The 25,675-nt window shown below is 40.2% G+C and overlaps 1 protein-coding gene across 40 annotated transcripts in view; it reads left to right on the forward strand.

The window, feature by feature from the left end:
- The window catches only part of ZBTB20 (zinc finger and BTB domain containing 20), a 781,647-nt gene extending 756,261 nt beyond the window's left edge, over positions 1-25,386 (forward strand). For all 40 annotated transcript variants that reach the window (XM_077884681.1, XM_077884673.1, XM_077884670.1 and 37 more), the window contains one exon: positions 588-25,386. In XM_077884681.1, coding sequence (XP_077740807.1) covers positions 588-1,009 — 422 coding nt within the window. In that variant the 3' untranslated portion in view covers positions 1,010-25,386. The remainder of the gene's footprint in view (positions 1-587) is intronic.
- Positions 25,387-25,675: the final 289 nt, after the last annotated feature.

The following is a 25,675-nucleotide window of genomic DNA, read 5'->3' on the forward strand; positions in this document are numbered from 1 at the left end:
TCATCAGAACGACTTGCTCCTACGTTGGACAGTATTTTCCAGACCCATCAAGGCAAAATACATTTCCTAGACAGAATACTGGAAATGGAAACTATCCCCGAAGAGCCAAGCTACGTAAACACTGTCTTTAGTTTCTAAAGATTGCAAAGAACCCTAATTCTTGGACGACCTTTCCCCCTCTCTTATTTCTTGCATGTGTTTGATCGAATTAATGGGAAACACATAGTTAAATCCACACATTCACGAGGCTGAAAATGACCCCCCTAGAAGTAGCCCTCCCTTTTCTCCACAGAATGACCTTTGAAAACCTTTGGTGGGGAATAGCTTGCGGTTTTCCAAGAGAGCCATTTTTTCTGGCATGGGGAGGTGGAAGGCCAGACTGTCCTGGCATCCCCTGAAAGCAAGGTTTCTCAGCACATGAGAAGCCAGGAAGGACTGGATCTTTCCACCCAAGGGTGAACCAATCGGATTTTTTTTTTTAATTTTTCTGTTTTTGTTTTTTGTTGTCTTCGTTTTTCTGTCTCTCATTCTCCCTCCCTCGCTGTGTCTCGCCCTGTTCTGCTTGCTGTCTCTCCCCACCTCAACAGGTGAGAAGCCCCACCAATGCAGCATCTGTTGGCGCTCCTTCTCCTTAAAAGATTACCTTATCAAGCACATGGTGACACACACAGGAGTGAGGGCATACCAGTGCAGTATCTGCAACAAGCGCTTCACCCAGAAGAGCTCCCTCAACGTGCACATGCGCCTCCACCGGGGGGAGAAGTCCTACGAGTGCTACATCTGCAAAAAGAAGTTCTCCCACAAGACCCTCCTGGAGCGACACGTGGCCCTGCACAGTGCCAGCAACGGGACCCCTCCTGCGGGTACACCCCCAGGTGCCCGCGCTGGCCCCCCTGGGGTGGTGGCCTGCACGGAGGGGACCACTTACGTCTGCTCCGTCTGTCCAGCAAAGTTTGACCAAATCGAGCAGTTCAACGACCACATGAGGATGCATGTGTCTGACGGATAAGTAGTCTCTTTCTCTCTTTCTTATGAACAAAACCACAAAAAAGAAACAAACAAACAAACAAACAAACAAAAAAAGCTATGGCACTAGAATTTAAGAAATGTTTTTGGTTTCGTTTTGACTTTCTGTTTTCGTTTTTGTTTCGTTTCATTTTGTACTACATGAAGAACTGTTTTTGCCTGCTGGTACATTACATTTCCGGAGGCTCGGGTGAATGATAGTTTTCCCAGCCTCCCTCGGATGGTGGCCTTAAGGCCTGGTAGTGCTTCAAGAGGTCCACTGGTTGGATCTCTAGCTACTGGCCTCTAAATACAACCCTTCTTTACAAAAAAAAAAAAAAAAAAATCTTTAAAAAAAAAAAAAGTAAAAAAAAAATTTTTTTTTCACTTGTGAAGAGCACTACAAAAATATATAACAAAATCTAAAAGGCCTACTGTCTTTAAGTACACCGCTTGCAGTGTTTCAGTGGACATTTTAACAATTCTGGCCGCTTGGACTTCACAGTAACCAGTTAAAACTGTGGAATATCACTTCTGGTCGAAAACCCAGAGGAAAGGCCCTGCTGTTTTCCACCTACCACATTGTCTGATTTCATAAAAGGGCTGGGGGGGTGGGAAGGGGCAGTGGGTTCGGTGGTGTGGGAAAGGCGAATGGCAGGCTTCTCCCCCAGATTCTGCTCAAGTCCACACACCCTGGCCCACCTCCTCCATATCCCCCCTTTCAGCAGAAGCCAGGAAGACTTGGACAAGCATCAAGCAACAGTGGCTATCGTATTTATTCAGTGTCTTCGCTGAGCCACAGCCTCAGCACAATCAAGAGGGACTTTCATGAAAGGCAGGAATGCAGATAAAACAAAGATATCAGAGGTTTGCACCTACGTTTCTAGGTACAAGAGAAGGATTCTTTCCAACAATCTTTGCAAAAAACAAAAACAAAAAAAAAAAGTGTCAGGATATATTCTTGTGGAAGAGAAAAAGAAAGAGAAATGGAGGGTGGGGGGAATAATAAAAAGTTCTTGAGGCTTTTTTAATTCAAAATTTTATAGAGGGGCAAAAGTGACGTTTACCAGATAGAATGCTGATTTTTTTAATATATTTGCAACAGTATTTGTGTAAAAAAAAAAACAAAAAAAGTGAGATTGTTAAAAGTAATTTTTTTTTCATTTTGGTTTTGCATACACTGCCACCAATCCCTTCTCTTTTATTTTATTTCACACACATATATATATTTTTTGGTAAGTCAAGACTGTTAAGGTTAGCGATACTGCTTCCAGATAGAAAGAATAAAAGGCAATTAAAGTTATATTTGAAAGAGAGGAAGGATATTTTCTTCATATTTTTTTTAATTTTTCTTAATTTTTATTATTTTTAAGTATTGCCTGGGTTGATGAGGGCCTCTGTGGCCAGCCCATCCCTGCTGTAATTTGAACTGCTGCTTTGTATTTTGATATGTAGTTCTTTGACTTTTAGCAAGCTTAAGTTGCTCCACTGACTATTTTTTTCAACTGATCCATCTAGAATTCTGTTCTTTTTCATGGGAGGACTTTATCTTTCAGAAACAGATTTCTTGCTTCTCTAAAAAGTTCATTGAGATCTTATGATTCTAGAATTTCTATTGCCTTTACTTCTTTTCTTTAATGAAACACTAGTAGTCTAGAGGTCGTGACAAATGGGTTTTCTTTTTGTGGTCAGCCAGGAGGAGGAGTTCATGCCTCCTCACCCTTCACAACTACAGAGAGCAGAAGCCTGGTACAGATCGGGAGGGCTTGATGCCAAAATTACTTTCTTCCTTCCAAATACCACCTTCTGACTATTTCCACCATGGTTGAGAGGGCTAAATAAGATGAGCGTCCTTTAGATGATTTATTAACCCTTGCTTTTTGGAACAGTTTTAAGGAAATTAACAAAAATTTCTCAGATACCACCATCCATCATTCAAAAGGCCACCAGTTCATTGCATCATCCTAGATGCCACTCTCTCTTCCTAGTTGGGATTTCTCTCCTCGGTCCTAATCAAAGTATTGAAATAGGGATTTTTCCATTATAGACAGTGTCCTGAAGGGATTCCAAGTCAAATATAAAAATTCTTAAGCCTAACAAAGACTCCAAAGGTGATTTCATTGCTGGGCATATTTTAACACTCTTAAGGGGGAAAACTAAATCTTTAAACAAAGCAGAAACACCAAACTGTAATTTTTAAAAAGAAGCAAAGACAGTATTTTAGTTTCAAAATTTCTTTGCATTTTAATTTTCTTGTCAGCAACGTATTTGCAAAAACTGTGCAACAAATGAGGAGAAATCTTCCAAGGAAAGCAACTCTATAGTAACTAAATGGTTTTACTCATATATTTTAGATACCGGTTAACTTGGATCTTTCCCATAAGTTCTTGGTGATGTTTAGTAGGGTTAGTGCAACTGGAGTACAGGTGGGTTTTATTTGGTCCTCTGTCCTTAATTCAGTAAATATTTTGCTGGAAGTTTAATGTAGACTTGGATGGTTAACTGACTATTGGTTAACACTCATCATGATTTCTAAGAGGAATCCTATCAAGAACTATGTGTCCAAAATTGACCTGTTTTAAAAGTTAGTGGGAAACAGCTTCAAAACTAAGAAAAAGTCCATTTTTCTCTTGCTAATTTTCCTTTTTTAAAATAGCAGTGTTGTAAGACTTTAATATTTCCCCTTACTACCAACAGAGGGAGCATTAGTTAGTTAACCATGTCAGGGAATTGTTTTGGTATCTTGAAAAACAATTCGTTCAAACCATGATATAAAAAGGAAAAAATTGATATTAAGTAACCAACTTGTCTAATCTAGAGGAAAAATGATATTAAATCACTTAGTATATGTTACAAATGATGAAGGCCAAAAGCCACTTTAAAATATTTTCACTTATTTGACAGCAGCTGATTTAAGATAGGTTCCTTATTCCAACCTTTGCGAAATAGGCAGGATTTATAGTACCTCTAGAAAAGTTGATCGTGGGTGCCATTATGGGCCACGTTTAGCTGTCTGCTTCTCAGTTCAGATGGAGACCCACTTGCCTTAATGTTGATTTGCCACGTGAGAAGCAAAGCAAATTGGGTTCAAATAAAATCCACATTTTGATATAGACATGTAGAGGAAAAAAAAATCCAGTTGGGTTTGAAACGCTAATATTCATCCTTTCCCTTCAAATGAAGTATCTCTTTTCTAAAAATGTTGAAGAACTCGCAGAGAACTCTTGGTGAGGTGATGCAATCATTATAACCACATGGACTCTCCAGGTTTGCATAGTGGTAGACTTCTTCTTACCGTATGTCTATTCCTCCCAAACATTCATAGTCTAAAATAGTTGACAGATTTGTTCTCCGGAGAGAGGGAGAAGCTAGACTGCAGTGGAAGGTCTAATCTGGGGAGTGAACTTGCTGTGGGGTCATTACTATATGCTTTGACCTTCTGAAAGGGCTACTTTCCCAACTGATGTAAGGCAGACTGTACCTATTTCAAAAGGATAGAGATGCTTTCTGATTGCCAGTCCTTACTTTTCAATTAAATAATTACCAACATCTTGGGAAATGGGAAAACATATTTTGCTTCAAGAATAGAGGATGAGCATGAATCCTTTTATTTTTTAGTTTCAAATCCAACAATCTTCTTACATTTAGAACTTCATGCTAGGATGCTATGAGTGCTAAAAAAAAATTTTTTTTCAGTAGTCAGGGGAAAAAATAGATAAAATGGAAGCAAATGTTCCAGATTTAAGACCTCTTAGGAGGAATACAGGGAACAAGAACTGGTTTGGAAAAGCACATTTTTTTTAGTAATTTGTGATTTAAAACTGGGTTAGCTGAACAAGGGAAGGGAAAAAAGTCAAAGGGGAATATTTATCTCGAGACATTTAGATACAGTTTATGAAAAATAAAATTGCCCTGCACTCAAAACATTGGTAGCATCTCAGTATGGTAGGCGACTTTCCCCTTATTACTATAATAAATGCCAATATTTGTACTAAAAAAAAACCCAAGTGGTAAAATATGGCCCCCAAAGAGGAAGGAATTGAAACAGATGGATCTGATACAAATCTACACACATGGGGAAAGATTAAGAAACAAGCCAGGCAAAAATAATTTGAAATGAAAGTCTCTGTACCAAAATGGTTTTTACTATATATTTTAATGGAGTTGTAAACTTCGGCTCCTAATAATAGTTTATAGACTTTTTCCTGCCCAAATTCCTAATGCTCTGAAACTGTCTATGCCATGAGTAAGTGTGGTAGATAACTTCCTTCTCGTGTTCCCGCTTTAGTCCATTCCTTCTTCATAGGCGTCTTGGAGGTCGCAATAGCTCCCAGCTTTATAAGGAAAGACTTGGATTTGCTTTGTTGAAAAATCATGGGTTTCATTTTGTATCATCCCAATATTCTTACAAGGACCAAGAAAACCCTTTGTAACCCATGAACAGTTAGAATGTGTGCACTCTGTTAGAAGAAAAAAGGTTTCCTCTGGGTGTATGAATTACTTTCAAGTAAGCCCGAATGCCTTGACCTACATGTCCCTCCATCACACAACCACACCAATAGTATGCGCCAGCCCATACCCCAAATCTGTTTTCCCTCAGCAGTTGAAAATGAGGTGTGTCCCTTATAAAGTCCCTCGGGTCCTCAACAGAACATAATAAAAGGTTCGTGTTGCTTCCTAGATGTGCTTCCTCCATAACGCTCCCAACACCTGTTGCCTTTAGGAAAGGGAGCAGTGAGCTAGATCTGGCCAAGATTCATACTCAACCTGTCCATTCAGGAACCTTCCTCTGTTGTTATAGAAGATGTTATTTAATTAGCTGAGGCTGGGAGCAGAGGATATGTGATTCTGCAGCAAAGATATCAGATAACCAAATCAGGTCTGCCTCTGCTAGGCAGAAAGAAACAAAACGAAGGTACAATGCAAGAGCAGACACAACCTGAGATGCCCTTGGGATTTGGGAGAAGGGAGGGTGCCCTTTCTGTTGTGACCTGACCCTTAAAAGAAATCTTCTGAAAGAATTCTTTAATTTAGTAATGAGTTGAAGTCCAGGGTAATGGAAGCCCTGGGGAAGAGAACAAAAGGACTGCAAAGTGTATTCAGCACCCAATAATGCGAAACCAAAAAACATCCAATCACAACACTAGGAAGTTTGGCAAGAAGTATTTAGAGAAATCTCTGGGCTTTTCCATGGGTAGTAGGGTCGACAGACTTTCTTTTGAGTGATTTCTGGCTCTGAGAAACCTCTTTACTCACTAGAAAAGAACTTTCTTTAAATGGCCAATTTTATCCCCCAGAAAAAGAAATTTAAAAAAATAAAATAAAAATAGGACACTAAAGACAGAACCATGTGACCTGGTAGCAAACAAAAGGAAGGGCCCACTAGAATTTCAATAGGCTCCCTAATTCCTTAGAAAAAAGCAAGGCAACCCAACGCCTCTCCATCTGCAGTGCTTGAAGAGAGGGTCGCCCTGGCCCAGCCACCTGGGCTTGCTGGGACTCTGGGCAGGACTGCCCCACTGGGGTGGCTGCAGCCCCTTCCTCTTCACCTCGACATGAAGGAAAGAACTGTTCTCTTAGGTGCCCGGGAAATAGATTGCACGGGCCAAAATCTCAAAAACTATCTTCGCCCTGGTGCTCAGGCAGCACATGGAGACAGAGGGGGGCCACAGAGGAGCTCTTGCTCCAGTGAGAATATTCTCGGATTCCCAAGGGCTCTCTGTGTGGAGTTGCCATTTCTAATACCACTTAAATCGCCACAAGAGGAAAAGCCGTGGTGACTCAGTGTTGGTATAAACACAAAACGTGAAAATTGCTAACCCAGAGCATCATTTCTAGCAAGAGGGATTAAGGTGATTAGCTTAACCAAAGTTCCCCAAAGATGTTTCTAAGTCTCCAAACAATCTTTTTTTCCCCCTTGAACACTGAATCCACAGTGGTCAGCGGTGTACATTCACAGATCCCAGAAAATGGTTTGGAACACCAGGGTTTGTTTTCAGTTCTTTTTAGGTTGAAGAAGTAGAAGGTGAGGGCTGCATAGCACGGGTTCTTTTTCAGAACTAGGGATTCCACTGAAAAACTGCTAAAAATGCCCCGGGGTTGAAGCAACCAACTACAACCCCTGGATTCCAGTGGTTTCTCAGGGCCAGCCTATTGCTCCACAAACTAAACAGACTAAAATCTAATCTGAAGCGACCTCAGTTGAGGTGTTTTCACCAGAAGCCACTTATAGTAAAGAATTATTGCCTTAAGTCAGAAAGCCCAGGGAAGAGAACAGAGGACAGAGAGGTTGGAAGGATGTGAAGACATAGACATTTCTTGTTTTTAATTCCGCTTCGTTATCAAAATGGGCCCTCTTCATGAGTGAAGACGATGGAAACCTTGGCTTTGCAGGGACGTGTCAGACTTGTCTGGGACTGACAGTTCTCAGGAAGTGGTTGCTCTTTTTTATATTCTCTTTCAGTGACTTAGGTCTGGGCTGGCTGTAAAATAGGCATCATATTAGTCAAAGAATAAATCCCATAAGACATGATCACAGGTGCCAAGGATGCCAGTTTTAATCATTTCCTTCATAGGGAGAACAGTCTGTACTAAAAGCTTTCATTCCCTATACAGTATATATTTCTAAACTCGGTTTTCCTCGGTTTTAGTGAGCATCTGGTTTATCTGGTGGTACTTTGTTTAAATGCAAACTCACAACTTACAAATCTTCAAGGAGGGAGCATAATCTTCAGATCATAGAGGAAATCTAGCCACACTTGTGGGAGTCCTGGCTTTTGAGACACCTAATTAGGGTATAAAAAGTTCCTACCAGCCGTCTTTCAAATTCAGGGGTTTCCTTGGTTCAAATGCCTCAATGAGATTCTGATAGACCTAAGATAGAAAAACAAAAACAAATTTGACCCCACAGGAGACATCTGTTTCTACTACTGTCACAACAGTCACAGCTGCTGTCCAAAATGTCTATAAATGAGTACATGTCATGCAGGTACACACGCAGTGTGAGGTCCTCTCACTGCAGAACTGTTGCATGTCCGTATTCCCCAGTGGTAGATTCTGGAACTTCTAGTTAGTCAAAGGTCTCACATATCTCCTGCCTGCTTCTGCTCTGTTGCCTTAGTTGGGTGCATCAGTGCCGTCCGCTGTCTGTGATGAGGTTCTAGGGCATTCTGAAGGAGCCCCACCATCAGTAATTTCTATTGTACCAGTTTCATGAGAAACTTAAATCTGCTGCGTGGAGTAGAGTGCACTTAACAAACTCTGCACATCCGCTGCATTTACCGACGTGTGCACGGGCGCGTTTGCGTGGATACTTGTAGTGTGCGTGCCTCTCAGAAAGCACACGTGGGCATAGGTCCTGGTGCCTGATACGGTTGCCTCTTCCCACCATTGCGCTCCAGACTTGTGGCTCCCTGCCCAGGAAGCAGTCACCTGCCCACTCTGTTGCTTTTCGTAGCGTGTCAGAGTTGGGAGAAACAAAGGCAGCTTGTTGGATCCACAGCAAACCTACGGTGACAGGCTGTTTTCCTCCAGAAGAAGGTAGAACAGAAGTAGTCAAGTGGTGAGCAGACACAGAGAGAGGCAGTCCGGGCACCCCTCCGGGTCTTCTGGGGAGGAGGAGCACCGAGGCCAGGGAGGGGAGGCCCAGTCCATGGCTCAAAGGCCTTCAGTGCTTTCCTCCGCGCAGCCCAGTGTGTGCACCCAAACACCTGCTCCCCTGTAACTTTCACTCCCAAACCAGAGTTTCCCCATCCTGCCTGCATCTGCAGGACATCATCAGAATTCCAAACCGTGTCTCCTGAAGCCACCGTGGCCTCCGCAAAGTCTTTCCAGCAGCAGGTCGTTTACCGTGTCTAGCAAGCCAGTAGACTCCCGGGGGAATCATGTTTGGTAATCTCTAAGAATCGACAGCTCCGGCCCATCTCCGACATGAAAGTAGAAGGCCACATGCACTCTCGTGCACGATTCTGAACAAATGGACCTGGCTCTCGTAGCTGACCTTAAAGATTGGCCTGGAAACAGTCGGATTCAGTTTGCTCACCCCCACGCCCTTCTTTCACTAGGTGGCTTATTATTTTTTGTGACATGTAGATTATTTCTGCTGATTTACAGAATTCAGAGGACATTTTCTTGCCTCTTCTATTTTGGTGACTTTTTCCCCTACCCCATTAAGTAAGGCTACTTACAGTTAGAATCTTTTCATTGTTGTTATTTTTAAAAATGTATATTGTCTTTCTATATCCAAAAGAAGTCTGTGACTGTAACCATAGGTATTTCTTTTTACTGGAAAAAAGAGTTGGTTTTTTTTTTGTTTTTTTGTTTTTTTGTTTTTTTTTTTGTTTGTTTGTTTGTTTTAATTAACAGTACTAGTGACTTTGTGGAAGAACATGAGTTACATTTAGGTATGCTTACTTAAGTACAGTACACTACATTGCAGTATTTCTGAAAGCTAGAACATACACATTATATATAACTCTATATTGAAATATATATTACATTATATTCATTTTAACTTTTGAATCTGCCTATGATCATGAGTTGATTGAAATATTATTTCTTTGCATTTATCACCCATCACCATCCTGCTGCAGTTAATCTGGTGCATTTAATAATAATCATTACTGCTCTAGTTTGCTTTTTATATTATCAGCTTCAGTATTGTCTTTACAGGATTTTAGGATTTTTTTAAGCTCAGACTTAGCAAATGTAGGAAAGTGAAAACTTTTTTTAAGAAAACTTTTTTTTTTTTTCGGTGTGGCCGATACAAAGAGGTTCGTATTCAAAGTGATCTTGTTTAGCTGACCCGCTCAATATCTGAAGAACAAAAGAAGTGCATATGAATGTATCTGTGATTTTCCCTTTTAGGACTGTCACTGTCTATATTTGCTTTTGAAAACATGACCAAAAGGGGCTGCTTCACCTCCATAGATCTGACCAACAATTGCAGGCTGCCATTCGAAGGGCTGCTCATCTGAAAAGCTTAAGGGAATGAAATGCCTAAGCTGTCCCAACTGGATTTTCAGACGTTGATTTTAATACTGCTTCTTTGCAGACTACTTTCTGTTTTCAGCATGCTTTACGATGATTTTTAACTAGTCTTCAATGCTTCCCTGGAGGCAGCTTGGCAATATAACATTCATTTTCCTAGGAGATTTTCTTTCTTAAATAAAGCCAGAATTTGAGGAAATCTTTCATGACAGAGGCTGAGAGAAATAGAAGCGAGAAATAGAGATCTCATTTTTTTCCATCTGCAGAATCCATAAAATGGTGGCTCTTGGGGTCTCTGGCCCCCCGTATCTCCATTTGTCTGTGAAGGTGGGGATCTGGTGCCAGGCCATCATGGAAGCTTCAGAAATCAGGCATCCTGTCTTCCTAGCAAGAAATATTTTCAAGTAGTATTTTCAGATAAAGAGCTTCTTCTCCTTCCCTTAGCTACTCAACCCAATGCCTGGAATCTCCGCAGTTGGATAAACTTTACACCCATCCTGGAGACCTAAAATCAGATTCATTCTCTCAGTTCTCCATTCAGGGCAAAATGGAAACAGTGGTTTATAATAGTGTGAAAACCCTTCCCACACTGGACCAATATTAAGGCCTCAGCATGAGTAACAAACACCAACTCCTTCCTTTCTTCTCTCCTAGTAAATTTTTATTTCCAAATCCCATCCCATTCTGCTGTGCCCGCCCCCCAACCACTGGCAGCAACAAATCTTTCCTGACCTCCCCTTATGCAAGCCCCCAGAAGTGCCCTCCACTTGTAAAGCCTCGTAGACCTACCCCAAGCCTACTTTGAAGAGGTTACCATTGAGTCTGGTAGCAAAATTCTGAGTCTGTTTCTCCACAGTTTTCAACTAAAAATATTTCTACAGGCACCAGACATAATTGTGAATTGGGATTCACCGAGCCTGTTGCTTTCCCAGTGACCTTGTACTACCCAAATCGTATCAGTTTAATTATTTTCCTCTTTCCTTTTCCTAACTATGTTCCTTTATTTCTTGTTTCTCTTCAGGACTGTTTAAATTACTTTTTCTCCTCCTCACCACCTGAAGAACTTAAACAGTTATGACCCCTGAGTGCTCATTTCCCTCCCTCTCCCACCTGTCCTGAATGTCCTCTAACTTTTGTGCAGTTAAAGAGCATTGACAGGAGTCAGCTCATCAACTTGAGACTCGTAGGCAGAGCGAAGAAGCATGTCTTCACTGTACCTTCAAATTTTAAAAGTTATCAATATTCTTTTGAGAGTGGGAGGACCTGAGTCACAATTTTAAATGTCAGCTGAGCTAGTGAGGTCATTAATTCCTTTCACCTTCACATCTGGCCAAAGGTAAAGAGGAGAAAATATTTTCTGAGGGTTTTTTTTTTTTCTTTAAATATCACAGTGTTCAAATTCCTGATACGAAGAGACCATTTCTGAGAGGGGAAAAAATTTTTATCAATGTTGACTGTCTCAAGTCCTGCTGATATTTAGCCAAATGACATATTTACCACATACTAGATTTACAGAAGTCTAACAGAAGAGGTACCATTTTAAAATAATTTTGATAACTGCTCGAGCCTTAGTGAACTCTCTTAAAACAAGCAAAGCCACTTCTGCTAAAGTAGGAAGAAACAACTAGGAAGAATTTTTTCATATGTCATCTTTCTGAAAAAACAAATAATTGTTGATTGATTTAGAACTTTAAGCAGTGATCTGTTGAGGGATGGAAAGATGCATAAAGTGTCTAAAGTATCTATCTCACAAGCAGTTGTTTTTAAAATGTAAACCATGTGTGTATATAAAATAGGGCTGACCGGATACTTGAAGGGCCATGTAATACACTCCCCAGTACCTAAACATTCAACATGTAATTTAGTCATCATGCTAGATCTCATTTCAATGAGTTACAACTGCCTTGTTGCCAAAATGTTGCCCCAAAACTGATACCATTCTGGATCTATCCCTTTACAGGTTGTTCATAATGTAATACCTTCTTTCCTGACTTCCAGTCCAACGTTCTTGCTGTGCTCCTACATTGCCTCTTGGCTCCCATGAAGACAAATTCTGTGTCATTTAGAGTATTACCTGGTTCTGAGTGCCCAGAAGAAGGACGCTATCTCATTTCTTGCTTTACTCACTGACAAACAGAATCAACATTTAGTATGAGAAATGCATTCCTGATGTGACCAGAGGCCTGACCCATCTCCTACCTTAATTAAACCAGTTTATAACATCAACTCACACCACAGAAAGCAATGAAATAAGAGATAGTTCAAACCCTTCCTGGGTTATATTATACATCTAGTAGGAAATCAACATTTCTTAAAGCCAGTATTTATGCTGCCTAGGATGGTGAGCTTCACTTGGTTTCCCCAGTCAATCCCATCTTCCCTTCCTTTGTCTGTTCTCCCTCTATCTTTTTTGTAAAAGTGCTCTTTATCTAAAGTACTCTTCTCCTCAGGCTTTGGCTTCTGAAACAGGAGAAGACTCTCTTTTAAATCCTAATTACTATTGTCTAAAGGATAGTGTAGAGTAGGAGAGGATCTAGTTCTGACAGGTCCCATTTGGTCCAGTCAATCACAGGGATTCCTCCAGGATGCCTTCTTGATATTATTCCTTCTGGTTTCCTGAGAAGAGCTCTAACCCTGAGATGAGGATTTCTCACCGCAACCTCTGCATTAGTCTGGAATTATGTGCAAATCCCGGTAATATTCTAGAGACTCCAGGGTGTGAATTTCTTATTGCTCATGAGCCTCCTGCTTTTCTAAACTGACACCTGTCAGGAACTCCAAGAGCCCCACCAGTAACTAATGCAGCAAAATGATGGTCAGAAACATTATAGTACATAATAGGGAGGATGGGAAGAGATTTGTTTCTTCTTTTCTCCCACAAAAAGCTTGCTTCCCCACCCCACCCCACCACCACCACCATGCGTTTCAGAAAGTCTGCATCTCATTTTACAGATATGTAGTTTTAGGATTTGCAAATATAGCTTAGGAAATGTTCTGAGATTGAAGCTGGTGGCAAACCAGTTTATTTTCTGCACTGGACTTTAGGACAAGTGTGCACAGATACAATTCCTTCAAAGAAAGTGAAACTAATATAGTAAAGCAAAGGGATAATACTTTTACACATTAAAACAGTTGTTTGCTATCTGTAAACCTTGATTTAAGCATAATTATTATTTTTAGAAACCTGAAACTGGAGGAATGTGTATTTTAGTAAAGTTTGTTTGTCGATTTGTTTGTTTCCCTTTATCTCTTTCTTCTCAAGATAGTAAAAGATTTGGATTCTTTAATTTGATACTGTCCCTGGCATAGGTATCAGTCAAATAATGCCTGCCCTGACCATACTCTTTTCCTTTTAGAGTAAGAGCCTTCCTGCCTGCCATTAAGGAGCCTTTTCTCCTTGAAAATCTTATCTTCCTTTTCAATTAGTATGTGAGAGCTTTGAGGAGAAAATCTCTCCCTGCACTTTGAGAGTAGAATAGTTAAAAACTGTTTCTTGAGAGAAACCCCATTTAGCTAAACTAACAAGTCTGAGGCCAAAGAATGGGAATTGATTGCAGATGAAGGTCATGTATTTTACACTACAAATCTTTATTGCCTCTTCCAATTTTTGGAATAAGGCTGAGAATAAATTAATTTCATGAAAATCTGCTTTGGATGTTTCTTATTAATAACTAATGCAAAATACCCAGAAAAGACAAAGAAAGATGCTACTAAATGCAAAGTCAATCTATAGATTTTTATAATTATTCAGATTTCTTTTCTACTCATTTTCAAAAATATGTGTCCATGAGATCTTAAGTAGAGAAACATCTGCTTTTCCATTGCTTCTCATCTCCCCCACCTAGCACTGGAGATGAGAGTCACAGAGGGAGACCGGCAATGCATTGCCAGTCCTACACCCATTTGTACCACCCCACCACCACCACTACCACAAAATAAGGAAAAACTAAATTAGAAACTTTTTTTTGAAAAAAAGGAAATTGTAGTGCTTCATTTGAAAGCATACAGTTTTTAACTCAATTCAATTTACAGATAGCCTGACAACCTTTTTATAACCTGTCTTTTGTGCTATAATTTGCATTTTTAACTCAATCTTTAAAATAATTGCCATTTCAATTAAGTGAACAGAAGAAAAGCAAAGAGGGGAGACAGGGCAATGTGATGGGGCTAAATCTGATACAGTTCTGGATTCATAAAGCCAGTTCTCAGAGTTACCAGAGAAAGCTAATACCACTCACCCTTTGCCATTCTTGCCCATCCTTACTATTCTAGTCTTAAGAATTGGTCAGGAAACCTCACTTCTTTAGGATTTAAGACTTTTCTTATTTCTGTCAAACCCATTCAGAGAAATCATACAAACCCTTGACTGCTCCTATACCTAATCTGCTCTCCAGGGCATATGCAGAGAGATATCTGAAAAAAAAAAGTGATGGTTCAAATTTGGTACAAGATTTAGACATAGTCTAAAATACTTTGTGTACCTTCACTGCGGAGAGGTTCTTTGACAGATAAGGCTAGTTTCTCTGCTTCCTACTCTCCCTGGGACAAATTTGATTTGGAACCATCTGTATGAAGATTTGTAGGAAAAAATTCTCAAAAGCACTGTCAGCAGTTAAACTCCTTCCTTAGTTCCAATGATTTGAACCTCAGTTTTCCTGGGAGGGGCCTATTAATATAGACATTAAGGGTAACTTTCATATATTGAATTAAAATTGGTTTTTTGCCCCCTGTTGAAAGAATTGTGGTTTTCAGAAAAAAAAAAAAAATGAAAGCAGGATTTCTTCGTAATCCTCCGTGTGGCAAAACAAAGGCAAGAAGTTGATAGGGTAGAGAAAATCTATGGTAACTTTATGTCTTAAAGTAATTTGACTGTACTAGCCCCACTATGCCAAACACCTTTGTTTCCACAATGTATTCAATACTACGTCTTGATTCTCCTGAGACTTCCAGCATGCATGTGTGGGTAGGAGCAGACAAGCAGATTTACATTTGGAGAATGGAGACCCAGACAAACCAAAAAAATCCACTCTTAGAGGAGTATCAAATACAAAATATTTCCCCAGAATCACTCAGCACTGCGGTATCCCAAACCAATTCCAGATTGATCGTTAAGTGAGAAGTAAGCTCCCTAAGATATCCTACTATGAATGTTTTTTTCTTACAGAATAATACAAGAAGAGGTACAATGCAGATTCTTAATTTGGGTGTAATTATAATTCACTTTTATATTTAATAGCTGTACTTTTGTGTGAGTGTGTCATTGAGCTATTCGTACCAGTTTTCAATCTATCATCCTGAGAGGGGCCTCGAAAATTTCTGCTTATGTGTATGTAGATCTGTATTTCTGTGTAGTCAGAAAACAAAGCAAACGGGAGGAACGAGAGGAGGGAGTAGGCAGTCAATGTGAAGAAGTGAGTGCTCCTAGCGTCCCTATTTATGTTAGGTAAGGTGGCTGCTGCCAGAAGCCCTCCAGGAAGAGTTGATTGCACTATTCTAAAATAAGAGCCCAGCACTGTTCAATTTAGAACCATGTTTTGGGAAACAGGAAAGTTTTATCTTTTTCTGTACCCATTCTCTTTAGCATCAGAGCCATTTGACGTGATGAAAACCATTCAGTAAAAACCACTACTGACCTTTGCATTAAATAGCTATTTTCCTCTTCTAAATACTACCCCTGGTTTCAACTCATCTACTTCCCTTTATTCTCTGCCTATTGATTTAACATTTTACAGAATAATACATAGGCGCATGCTACTTGTTTCTCTCTTTGGAGCTGAAACAAACAGGGGCAACAAGAGATGACTCACAGAAGTGTGAGGTAAAGACTGAACTTCCCACTTGTGTGGCACTGGTAACCTTTACTAAGAACTGTTTAGGGTTGAGCTTGGGTCTATAATAGGGCTTTTTTTTTGTTTTTTTTTGTTTTTTTTGTTTTTGTTGGGGGATATTTTTTTTTGTTTTGAGGTTTGGTTTTTTTGTTTTGTTTTGTTTTTGTTTTTTTTGTTTTTGTTTTTTTTTGCACTAAATATGACTGCACTGCATTGCACTACTGAAATGTATTTACTTGTGCTGGGAGAGAGTGTGTGAGGTATGGGGAAGAAAGAGGCAGTTATGAAACAGGAAGCATCACAAAATGGAGAATTCTTTCCATCGTGCTTGGTCTTAGCAGGGTTGGTGAGAATCTGTGAATCTACTAACTCTTGATCAGGCCCAGAAACTGCCATGCTGATAGGATTTATTGTCTTATTATAAAGAAGCAGGGCTAGTACAGTAAATTGAAGATGTTCAAGGAAAAGTTTGCCCAATGTTGTCTCCAACTAAGCTTTCAGTAACAGTTGCAATGGTAAGGGAGCCAGCTGAGGTGAGGTTGAAGTCTTCACCTTGGCCTCACCACAAATCCCCTTGATGACGCACATTCCAGTGTGGCAGAGGGCAGTGGCATTTCCTACATTCAAGAAAAAAAAAACAAAAACAAAACAAAACCTAGCCTTGTGTGTATAGGAGATATCCATTCAGCCTGAGCATGCTTTTCCATCCCTGGGTGAGACCTAGGTCAGGCTAACCAAAGAGGAAGGCCATGCACGTGGAAAAATCCTTTAAGATGGCAGTAAGGGAACAGTGCAATAAACACTGAAAACCAGTGAGGTGAAAGGTTTATTTTGAAACAAGTTAGACCAACATTGAAATTGAAGGGAGGGTTGGAGAAGTGATCAGAACCTACTTACTAGCTGCTCCATCATAGACTATCCTTTATTAAGCAGAAGACCTTAACAGTGCCTAAAAGTTTAGTTTTGAAGTTGCTGAATCTTTTCCACTTTTTTATTGGGTTTATTTTTATTGCCTTTGTAAACCTGAGAAGTAATTAGCATGTGACAGCTCTTCAGTGACTATTCGTAAAAGAATCTTGCACCACAGGAAAACAATAGATTCTGTAAAGGAAGTAGATTCTGTAGGGCACAAGAGTAAAGATGCTTGAAGAGCTCTTCCAGAATCCAAGGTGACAGCTTTGAAGATTCTGGTTCCGTAGGAAAGGGTCACAACACATATAAATGGCTAATGTTGAATTTTTCCGAACACTATCACATGTGGGGACATCAATTTGGAAAACTGTCAGTTGAGGTCTCTTTCCTAAGATTACAACATTGCTACCTATCTCTCGCTCGCTCTCCTCCTTAGCATCCATCCAAGTCTACTATTAGAAGGAAAAAAAATTGTAAGAGAACTGTCAGCGTTACGAATTAGGAAAAAACACCACCCCAGGGCTTTCAGAACTAACGTAAGCAATCCCTTAAGCACTCAAAGCATTATCTCAGTTTTAAATAGGAACCTCTAATTCAGAGCTCTTCACAGGTACTTAGAGATGTGTATTGCGTAAGCACTAAGACGGTATTGACTGCACCAAACCAAAGGTATAGAAAGAAATAATTGACCTTTTAAAATACACTCACATTAACTGTCCTAGTATACTTCTCTTGAGGCTTTGCGGAAACAACTTCTCTTGTGAAACTTGCATACCCACTCCAGTTTTGTCACCAAAGATTTTAATCACCAGAGCCTAATCTCCTCTCTCCCACACAAAAATAATACGACAGGCTCGACGGGTATGCTTTGGTGGTCAAAGGAGGACACTTTGGTTTTCATTCTGTTCACGGTGATATTTACAGGGAACTCATTATTAGAGGAGCTACTGAACTGTCTTTGTGACTTAGGGTTTAGTCAGAGGTTTAAAAAAAGTAGGGGAAAAACTACAATTGTACTTTGACACTGTAAACTGGTCTTTAATAGAGTCATGACCTGAAGACTGATGGAGAGAAAGAAACATCCATGGAAGAGAGTGAGCTAAATCACATAGAACCAAACAAGGTCATTGGTGAAATGTGGGGCAGTGTAGACAACAGAGCAGATCGCTGCTCTTTGTGGCCAGAGCCAACAACAACGGCCAGAGGGAGAGTCAGATAACCGGCAAGTGAATTCAAGTACCGAAAAGGCCACGATCTGGGTTTCACTGTGGTTGCTGGAGTGGTTAAAATGCCCATGCCCATGGCAAGGACAGTGCTGAGGCTGACCTGTTGTGATAGTGCCTTTCTTGTAGCAAGTACTCAATAATTTGTTCAGTTAGGCTTTTCTGGACCATTACCCCCAGTCTTCTGAGGAGGTCTGAAGGGATAGTATTCACTTTGGATGAAGGGACAGGATATTGCTCCTGGGATGATGTGATTTGATGATATTTGCACTAGATTCTAAACTCTACTTTAAACTGGAGCAACTGAATAAGAGAAAAACCAAGGATGGTTCAATGTTAAAAGAAACCAAAAGCAGTATTTTCTGACTGATGCCTCTTCTCTTTCTTCTCTTTATTCTCATTCTTCTCCTCCTTCTCCTTCTTCTTCTTTTCCCTTGAAGGAAGCTTCATACTTGCTGATTACCAAGCCCAACTCTTACCAATTCTTTTCCTTCATTATTTTTTCTCCCCACACTGAACCTTCCGTGTGAATTAACCATCAGGTAGGAATGGTCAACGTAAAGGGCATCTGTCCTTACAACTTTGCATGGGTCCTCTGTGTCATCGAGGGCATGAGGCATTGGAGGTGGGGGTGGGAGTCTCCTCCAGAGCCACCTGGCCCTTAGGAAGGCTGAAAAGCAGAGATCTCATATGGAGAGCTGAGCTGACACATATTTGCCCAGAGGACATTAGAGCCTGTGGTTAATCCTAACAAATGCTTAGAAAGAGAAGGAAACCCATGTGTTGGAGAAAAACAAGGAAGGTGGTGCGCACTGTGCCCGTTTCCCCTCTCTCTTCTCTCTCCCACCTCACCTCCTATCCTCTCTATCATAATTATATTTCATCTCATTTATTTATGTTACCAGAAGAATTATTGGGTTCCTTGGTTTTTCTCTTTATCAGTGGGCTGGGAACTCTTCCAAAATTAAAAGCAGATCCCATCAGCGGCTCCCCTGTAGCCTACCAGTTTCTCAAATGCTGTCCACCTGGTCTTGACCCAGTCAACTAAGATAACTTGGAAGCTTTGGCTGGCTCAACCACCTGTCACTTTATTTTCATTTTGTTTTCATTTCCATTTGAATTCTGAGTGATCCTATGAGAAGGTGGAAATCACAGAAAAGGTTTAGAGGCTGCAATTCTAGGGCATAGCTTGTCAAGAGTTTGTATTATCCAAAATATAGCTTTCTACGCCTGTTTTTCTGTTGAATCTGTTGCCCTGATTATAATTTCTATTATATTTGTGGTTATTTTTATAAGAATAGAGTCCATTTGCTATGTCTATTTGAGTACTTTTTTTCTATTTTCCCCACATGGATGCAGTACCAACCTGTTAATGAAATATCTTTTTATTATATTATTAATATGTAATTCTACTGTAGACCAAAAATATAAAAACAAATTTGCTCATTTTAAAGATATAAAGAACTAGTGAGTAAAAGATTAAGAGTTGAAGGAAAAGACAGAAGAGCAGTGGTTAACTATGTTGAGTTAGAAATCTAAGAGTAGCCTTACCTATTTTTTAACCAGTGCTTGCCAATCATACCATAGTTGGGATTATATAGTCTTGGCTCCTTCATGCTTATGTTCTATAATTTTTGTTTGTCTGTTTGTTTTTCTTTGATGTAATTGAGGTTGCACATCATGCTATTTTTGGCGATGCCTGATTTTATTATATTGTACTTTTATCAGTCATTTCCTTTAGAAGGATGGGGGGAAAAGTTTTATTTCTTTTTTTAATTTAAAATTTGTTTAATGCACTGGAAATAAAATTGGACACATTTCACTGTTCAAAAATTCAAAAACAAAACAGAACAAACACCACAAAGAAAAAACCAGCAACCAAATAAGCAACAGGAGAAAAAAAAAAAAGCTATGAGAAAAATCATCTAGTCCTACTGAATTCCCATACAAAATCCATCTCACACAAAAGACAAACATCATCAAATAAGAAAGATAAGTCCTAAAAGTGACCGTGCTGAAAATATAAAAGAAACCTGGGCTCAGTGGGGATGGGGAAAATGAGGCATTCCTTTGAGATCTGAGATCTTACCATTGTCCCAGTGAATGCCAAAAGAGTTAAATGTAGGAGAGACCATGATGGGGGAAATAAACCCAGCATTTCTGAAACTCTCTCTCTCACCATTTATCCTATGCTCGGGCTCCATTTTGGGGTGGGGGGGAGATGTGCTATGATTGAAAAATTGGCTTGTAGAGAGGTGTGTGTACAGTACACAGGTGCGCCCAGTTCGGTCCTCCGCCCACGTACTACCTCACGTGTTTCTTTTCCCCGTGAGGATTGCAGGGGGGAGACCCACAACATGGGAGTCCATAAGTGACCCACTAGAACATCAGCTAGTGCTAAAGAACCTCTTGACTCCAAGTCAACCCTCCTTCTTCAGCATTCCCAATACCAACAGAGCCAGTTAACCCATTCAAATGCACAGTGAGAGGAACGACAGAGCTCATTTGCCTAGCCAAGTGGTTATATCATTTGTTTCACGTTTGCTGGGTTTTTCTGGTTTTGTTTTGTTTTGGAGTAGGGGTGGGAGTGGATGTAACTTCACAATCCTAATACAGTAATTGTTTTGCATCTTCCATGTTTTATGCAAAAACAGACATTTGAATCAATAACTAATTGTGCCCTAGACTGAAAGTTAATGTTTAGGAGAGGAAAAAAATTGTTGGAATTTTTTCTACATTTTTTTGTGAAGAATCTTTTTTGGAAAGGAAGGATACATATTTTTGTTGTGTAATATTTTCTATTTTTGAATGCATTTTATTGGTACAAGACTGTTTTTTTGGTGAAGACATTATTTAAAAAAAAAAAAAGAAAAAAACTAATCGAAAAGTTTGCCCTTAAGGATATGCTGCAGTTTTGAGGTTAAAAAAAAAAAAAAATAACTGATTCAAGATGCGTGTTAAAAGTTGGGATTATATTGTTGTTTTTTGTAATTGTTACAAGAAGAAGTTTGTACCCACTGCTGTTTATTTTGTTTCAGATGAGTAAGTAAAGGGATTGTTCTTGTTTTATTCTTTTTTTAGAGAAAAAAAAGCTATTTATGAAATGTCAAAAACACTGGACTGTGAGTTTAAGTGTGGAAGCATTTTACCACCCTGTGTCTTCGACCAATTATGGGAAACCCCTTTTCTCTTTCCCCCCGCCTTAGCCTTGCCAAATGAGAAAAAATATAACAGCTGTCAGATGATGAAAGCCACTGAAGCCCTGCTTTAATTTTTACGGTTCGAAAAAGTCAGAAAACCAAAGTTCAATTTGTTTCTGAAATCCCACTGTCTGTAGCCCTTTTTTGTATGACACAGCCAGCCGGCTCTGCCTCTCCGTCTTGGATCATTGCCTTCTTAAGGACTGGGGGCCAACTGTGATGCAAAGAGAAGCATGAAGGTGGTGGGCCTGGGGGCTGAGGTCTCATGAAGTCCATGTGAGTGGGACCTCAGCCTCCCGGTGGGCAACCACGCTTCCCCAGCCAGTGGCCAGGCTGCTCAGAGGGCGCAGCGCTCTCCCTGCCGGAGGAGAGAGCCCGATGCCTCCACCCTCAGCTTCTGAGACCTTCTGTGACCATCGCTCTCCAGAATGGCTTCGCCTTTCTCGGCAGCCCAAGTTCCGTGGACGGGCTGGAAGAGGGAGGATCCAGTTGAAAGAAATGGGGAAGGTAGGGCAAGGGACCATCGAGCACAAGGGATCTTGTCTGCCTCATCTTTGATTCTGTGGATTGTCCATCCATCTGCTCACTGTGAAGACGGAGAGGCAGAGTGCCCTAAGGCTGTCCAATAGCTTTCCATATTTTTTCAACATTGAAAAAATAATTTTTAAAAACTGTGATTTTTTTAAAAAAAAATCATTTGGCTGGAGGGAAGGGAAAAGGGAAACACCAAAAGCTGTAACATGATTAACTGGAGATATTTAACTGGGGGCACTTTCTAGACCAAGACAAATGAATTCCATTCTGGACCCTAAAGCAGCCAAATCTTGAGACTGTCAATGACAGAAAGCTGAAGAGAGGCCTCCACTTCCTCCTTTCTCCTTTCTTCTCTCTGTCTTAGAACTCTCTCTGTTCTCCTTTTCCAACTTCCCCTGGACTACTGCCCCGGTGGCCCTCAGACTCCCATTTCATGTGTGTGTGTGTGTGTGAGCGCATGCACGTGCACACACACACACACACAAACACACACACACTTGGAAAATACCATTTTTCTTAAGGATTGTGGGACCGAATAAAATCATGTGCCTTCATTTTTTTCCTTTTATAGTTAGATGAACCTCTTCCTTTTTACAGTGCTTAAAAAAAATAGGGGAGGTTGAAGTGTTAGTGGAGGACTTGGGCATCGTTTTGAGAAGTGATTTTTGTTGAACACATTCCCCCTAACTATTAACACAGACACGCCAACCCCTTCGTGATGCTCCTTGGACATTTAGAGCATTACCTAGCCAGATACACGACAGCCTGAACCCATTTGACTTTAGAGCAATTCCTGAAAAGTCTATTTCGTACGCTTCTTTCATTTTTATCAAAAATGAGGTGAACAACGGCAAGCGGCCTTGTTCTCCGGATTTGGTGCTTCTGAGTGGCATGGGATGGGCATGGGGGTGGGGGAGTGGGTGTGTTTCGATAAAGGGTGCATTCCTATAGCTCTCTGGTGCTGAAGGGCCTCAAGTTCCTTCCAGAGACTTGCATTTGACACACTTTAAGTACACACAAATGAATGGTATCACATGCAATATTTTAATGGAGCAACGGGAGAGGCTCTTTGAAACGGGGTTTTGCATCTTTTTGTAACATTTTGATTTCTCTGGTGCCTTATTCCTACTTGATGCTGGCACTCACATACCCACAGGAAGGGACACGGAAGTTAGCCTGGGGAGTGGGGACGCTCCAGCGATGCTGGGGCGTGCGGGCGCGGGGGGCGGTGGGGGGTTGGTGTCAGGTGGCGGGGAAGGGACTAGATGGCATCTCTTAGCTGAAGCCAAGAAGGAACTGCACAAACCCATACAAAGTGAACAATTCCGACCTGCAAACACACCGCAACCCCATCCTTCCTCATCTGAGCTTTCCTTCCTTCTTCCTCTTTGATCTCCGCCTTCTCGTAAAGGTGCTGCTGCTGCTGCTGCTAGGTGCCCGGAGTCCAGAATGCCCAGTAATCACTCAGGCACAAGCCTGGCACTGCCACGTCAGCCCCCGGCATGACCAAACCCAGGTTTCTCTTGCTTGGGGCTGAGAACTGTCAGATTTTTCTCATCAAAAATGTTTTCCAAGGAATCAGTGGATTACAGTTATTCTGCATTGAAAATGCACTTTAAAAAATAAATAAAAGCTCCAGACTGTTTAAAATGTACAGAGGGAGCAGGGGAAAGATAAACATGTGCTAGTGTCTGAACCCAGTTCAGTTTATCTCCAGTTGAAACAATATACACTATATTATGTATAAATGTATACACACTTCCTATATATATCCATATATATATAGTGTATATATTATACATGTATAGGTGTGTATATGTGCATATACACACACATGCACATAACAAAATCAGATGCTCATTATAAATCCAGATGCTCATTACAGATGCTACACGAACAGCAGCAGAGGAAACAAGGTTGGACTCTTGCAACAGATCACAAAAAATAAAAACAGCCACTTGCAGTGATTTTGGTTACTTCTGTATGTTCACAAGGAACGGATTGTAACAAAGAAAAAAAAGGAACAGTGTTAGTGAAAGAGGAAAAAATGGGCGAAACCATCTTGATCCAATGGGAATGCAGTAATGTTCTATACCATTTCATCTGTTATTTCTTTTAGTCATGTTGATTTGATTTCAGTTTTTGGCCATTTAAAAAAAAAATTCTTTAGACTCAAGTGACCCACAACAAACTGAATAAAACTACAGTGAAAGCCCTTTTCAATGGAAGATGTCAGAAATCTCAAAACCCTTGGCCTGGCTCAGAACTACCATGTGCAAATCAGTACTCTCTTAATGTTTGAAATAAAAACTGAAAAAAAAAAAAAAAAAAACTTTTTTGAAGCACCTTAAATGTGGCCATCCATTCGAAGAGTGGGTGCCACTTTTTTCTTTGAGCACCTTATTGACGTGTTTTGCTATCTGCTGTCTTTCTGTTACCTGTTGGCTGAATGGCTAGCTGTTAACATACGCATGTGCGCAGACCAGATGTCTGAGCATGTGTGTTCTCAATGAAGTTTACTGTGGTGACTGCTGAAAGGTGAACCCATTTCCTGATTTTCCCGCCACAGTGTTGTGATAAGATTCAAAGAAACCCTATTCCCTGCACAGAAATGTTTCTTATCACATTGTATCTTAGTATGGAAAGGAATATGGTCCCTTTTCTGCAATTGCTACTGTACACACACGCACGCACGCGCGCACACACACACACATGCACATATTCATTCGTCCAAGTGGTATTTTCAACGTCTGTGTGGGTGTCACTGTTCATGCAGTATCTATTTCCCAGCGAACTTTGAATGGAGGGCAACTTTTCTAACCAGATTGTCTTTTCAGACCGAAGACCTGGGAACTGGGGAAGAGTTTGGAAAGAGGGAAAGGCAAGGAAAGAGTGAGCTTTAAATTGAAAGAATAATTTCCCAACAGGAACTTGGGCTCGATGACTGCAGAGACTATAACCCTCCGATCTTTGCAGGTGGGCATGGAACACTGCTTGTATCAATCTGTGTACCCTATAAACCCATGTATACACACACACATCCATCCATCCATCAGTATATACGTGGTTTGGGATGAGCAGGTCAATAGTTTTGAGAGGGAGTTTGTTCCTTTTTTTTTTTCCTCATTATACTCTTAAATTGTTGTCAGTTATCAAACAAACAAAAAATTGTTTTGAAAAACCTTGCATACGCCTTTTCTATCAAGTGCTTTAAAATATAGACTAAATACACACATCCTGCCAGTTTTTTCTTACAGTGACAGTATCCTTACCTGCCATTTAATATTAGCCTCGTATTTTTCTCACGTATATTTACCTGTGACTTGTATTTGTTATTTAAACAGGAAAAAAAAACATTCAAAAAAAGAAAAATTAACTGTAGCGCTTCATTATACTATTATATTATTATTATTATTGTGACATTTTGGAATACTGTGAAGTTTTATCTCTTGCATATACTTTATACGGAAGTATTACGCCTTAAAAATACGAAAATAAATTTTACAAGGTTTCTGTTTTGTGTGGAAGAGTAATTGATGTTGCTAAGAATGATGTTTGTTTTTTGGGGTTTTTGTTGTTTTTTTTTAAATGTTACCAGCACTTTTTTTGTAAGTTTCACTTTCCGAGGTATTGTACAAGTTCACACTGTTTGTGAAGTTTGAATATGAAGGAATAATTAAAAAAAAAAAACTCTTCTCTGGGTTTCCTATTGCGTCTTTATGTTGTGGCAGGGTCTCTGTTTCAGGTGGTCCTTCACAGTCTCTCATACCCTGTGATCAAGGTCTAGCTGGAAATTATCCAAACTGAGGATTATACCCAAAGACCAGAGAAATTTTCAATACATCAGTCCTCTTGATATAAGACATAAAAATCCCAGAATTGGTGATATCATTTTGGGGTTACAAAGGCAAATTTGGGCATTTTTGTCCTCCCGTCCAAAGCTCACGTGTAATCATGTGACTCAATTAGTGTTGTCTAAACTGAT

Source organism: Canis aureus, chromosome 35 (genome assembly GCF_053574225.1).
Source record: "Canis aureus isolate CA01 chromosome 35, VMU_Caureus_v.1.0, whole genome shotgun sequence".
NCBI classification, from domain to species: Eukaryota; Metazoa; Chordata; class Mammalia; order Carnivora; family Canidae; genus Canis; species Canis aureus.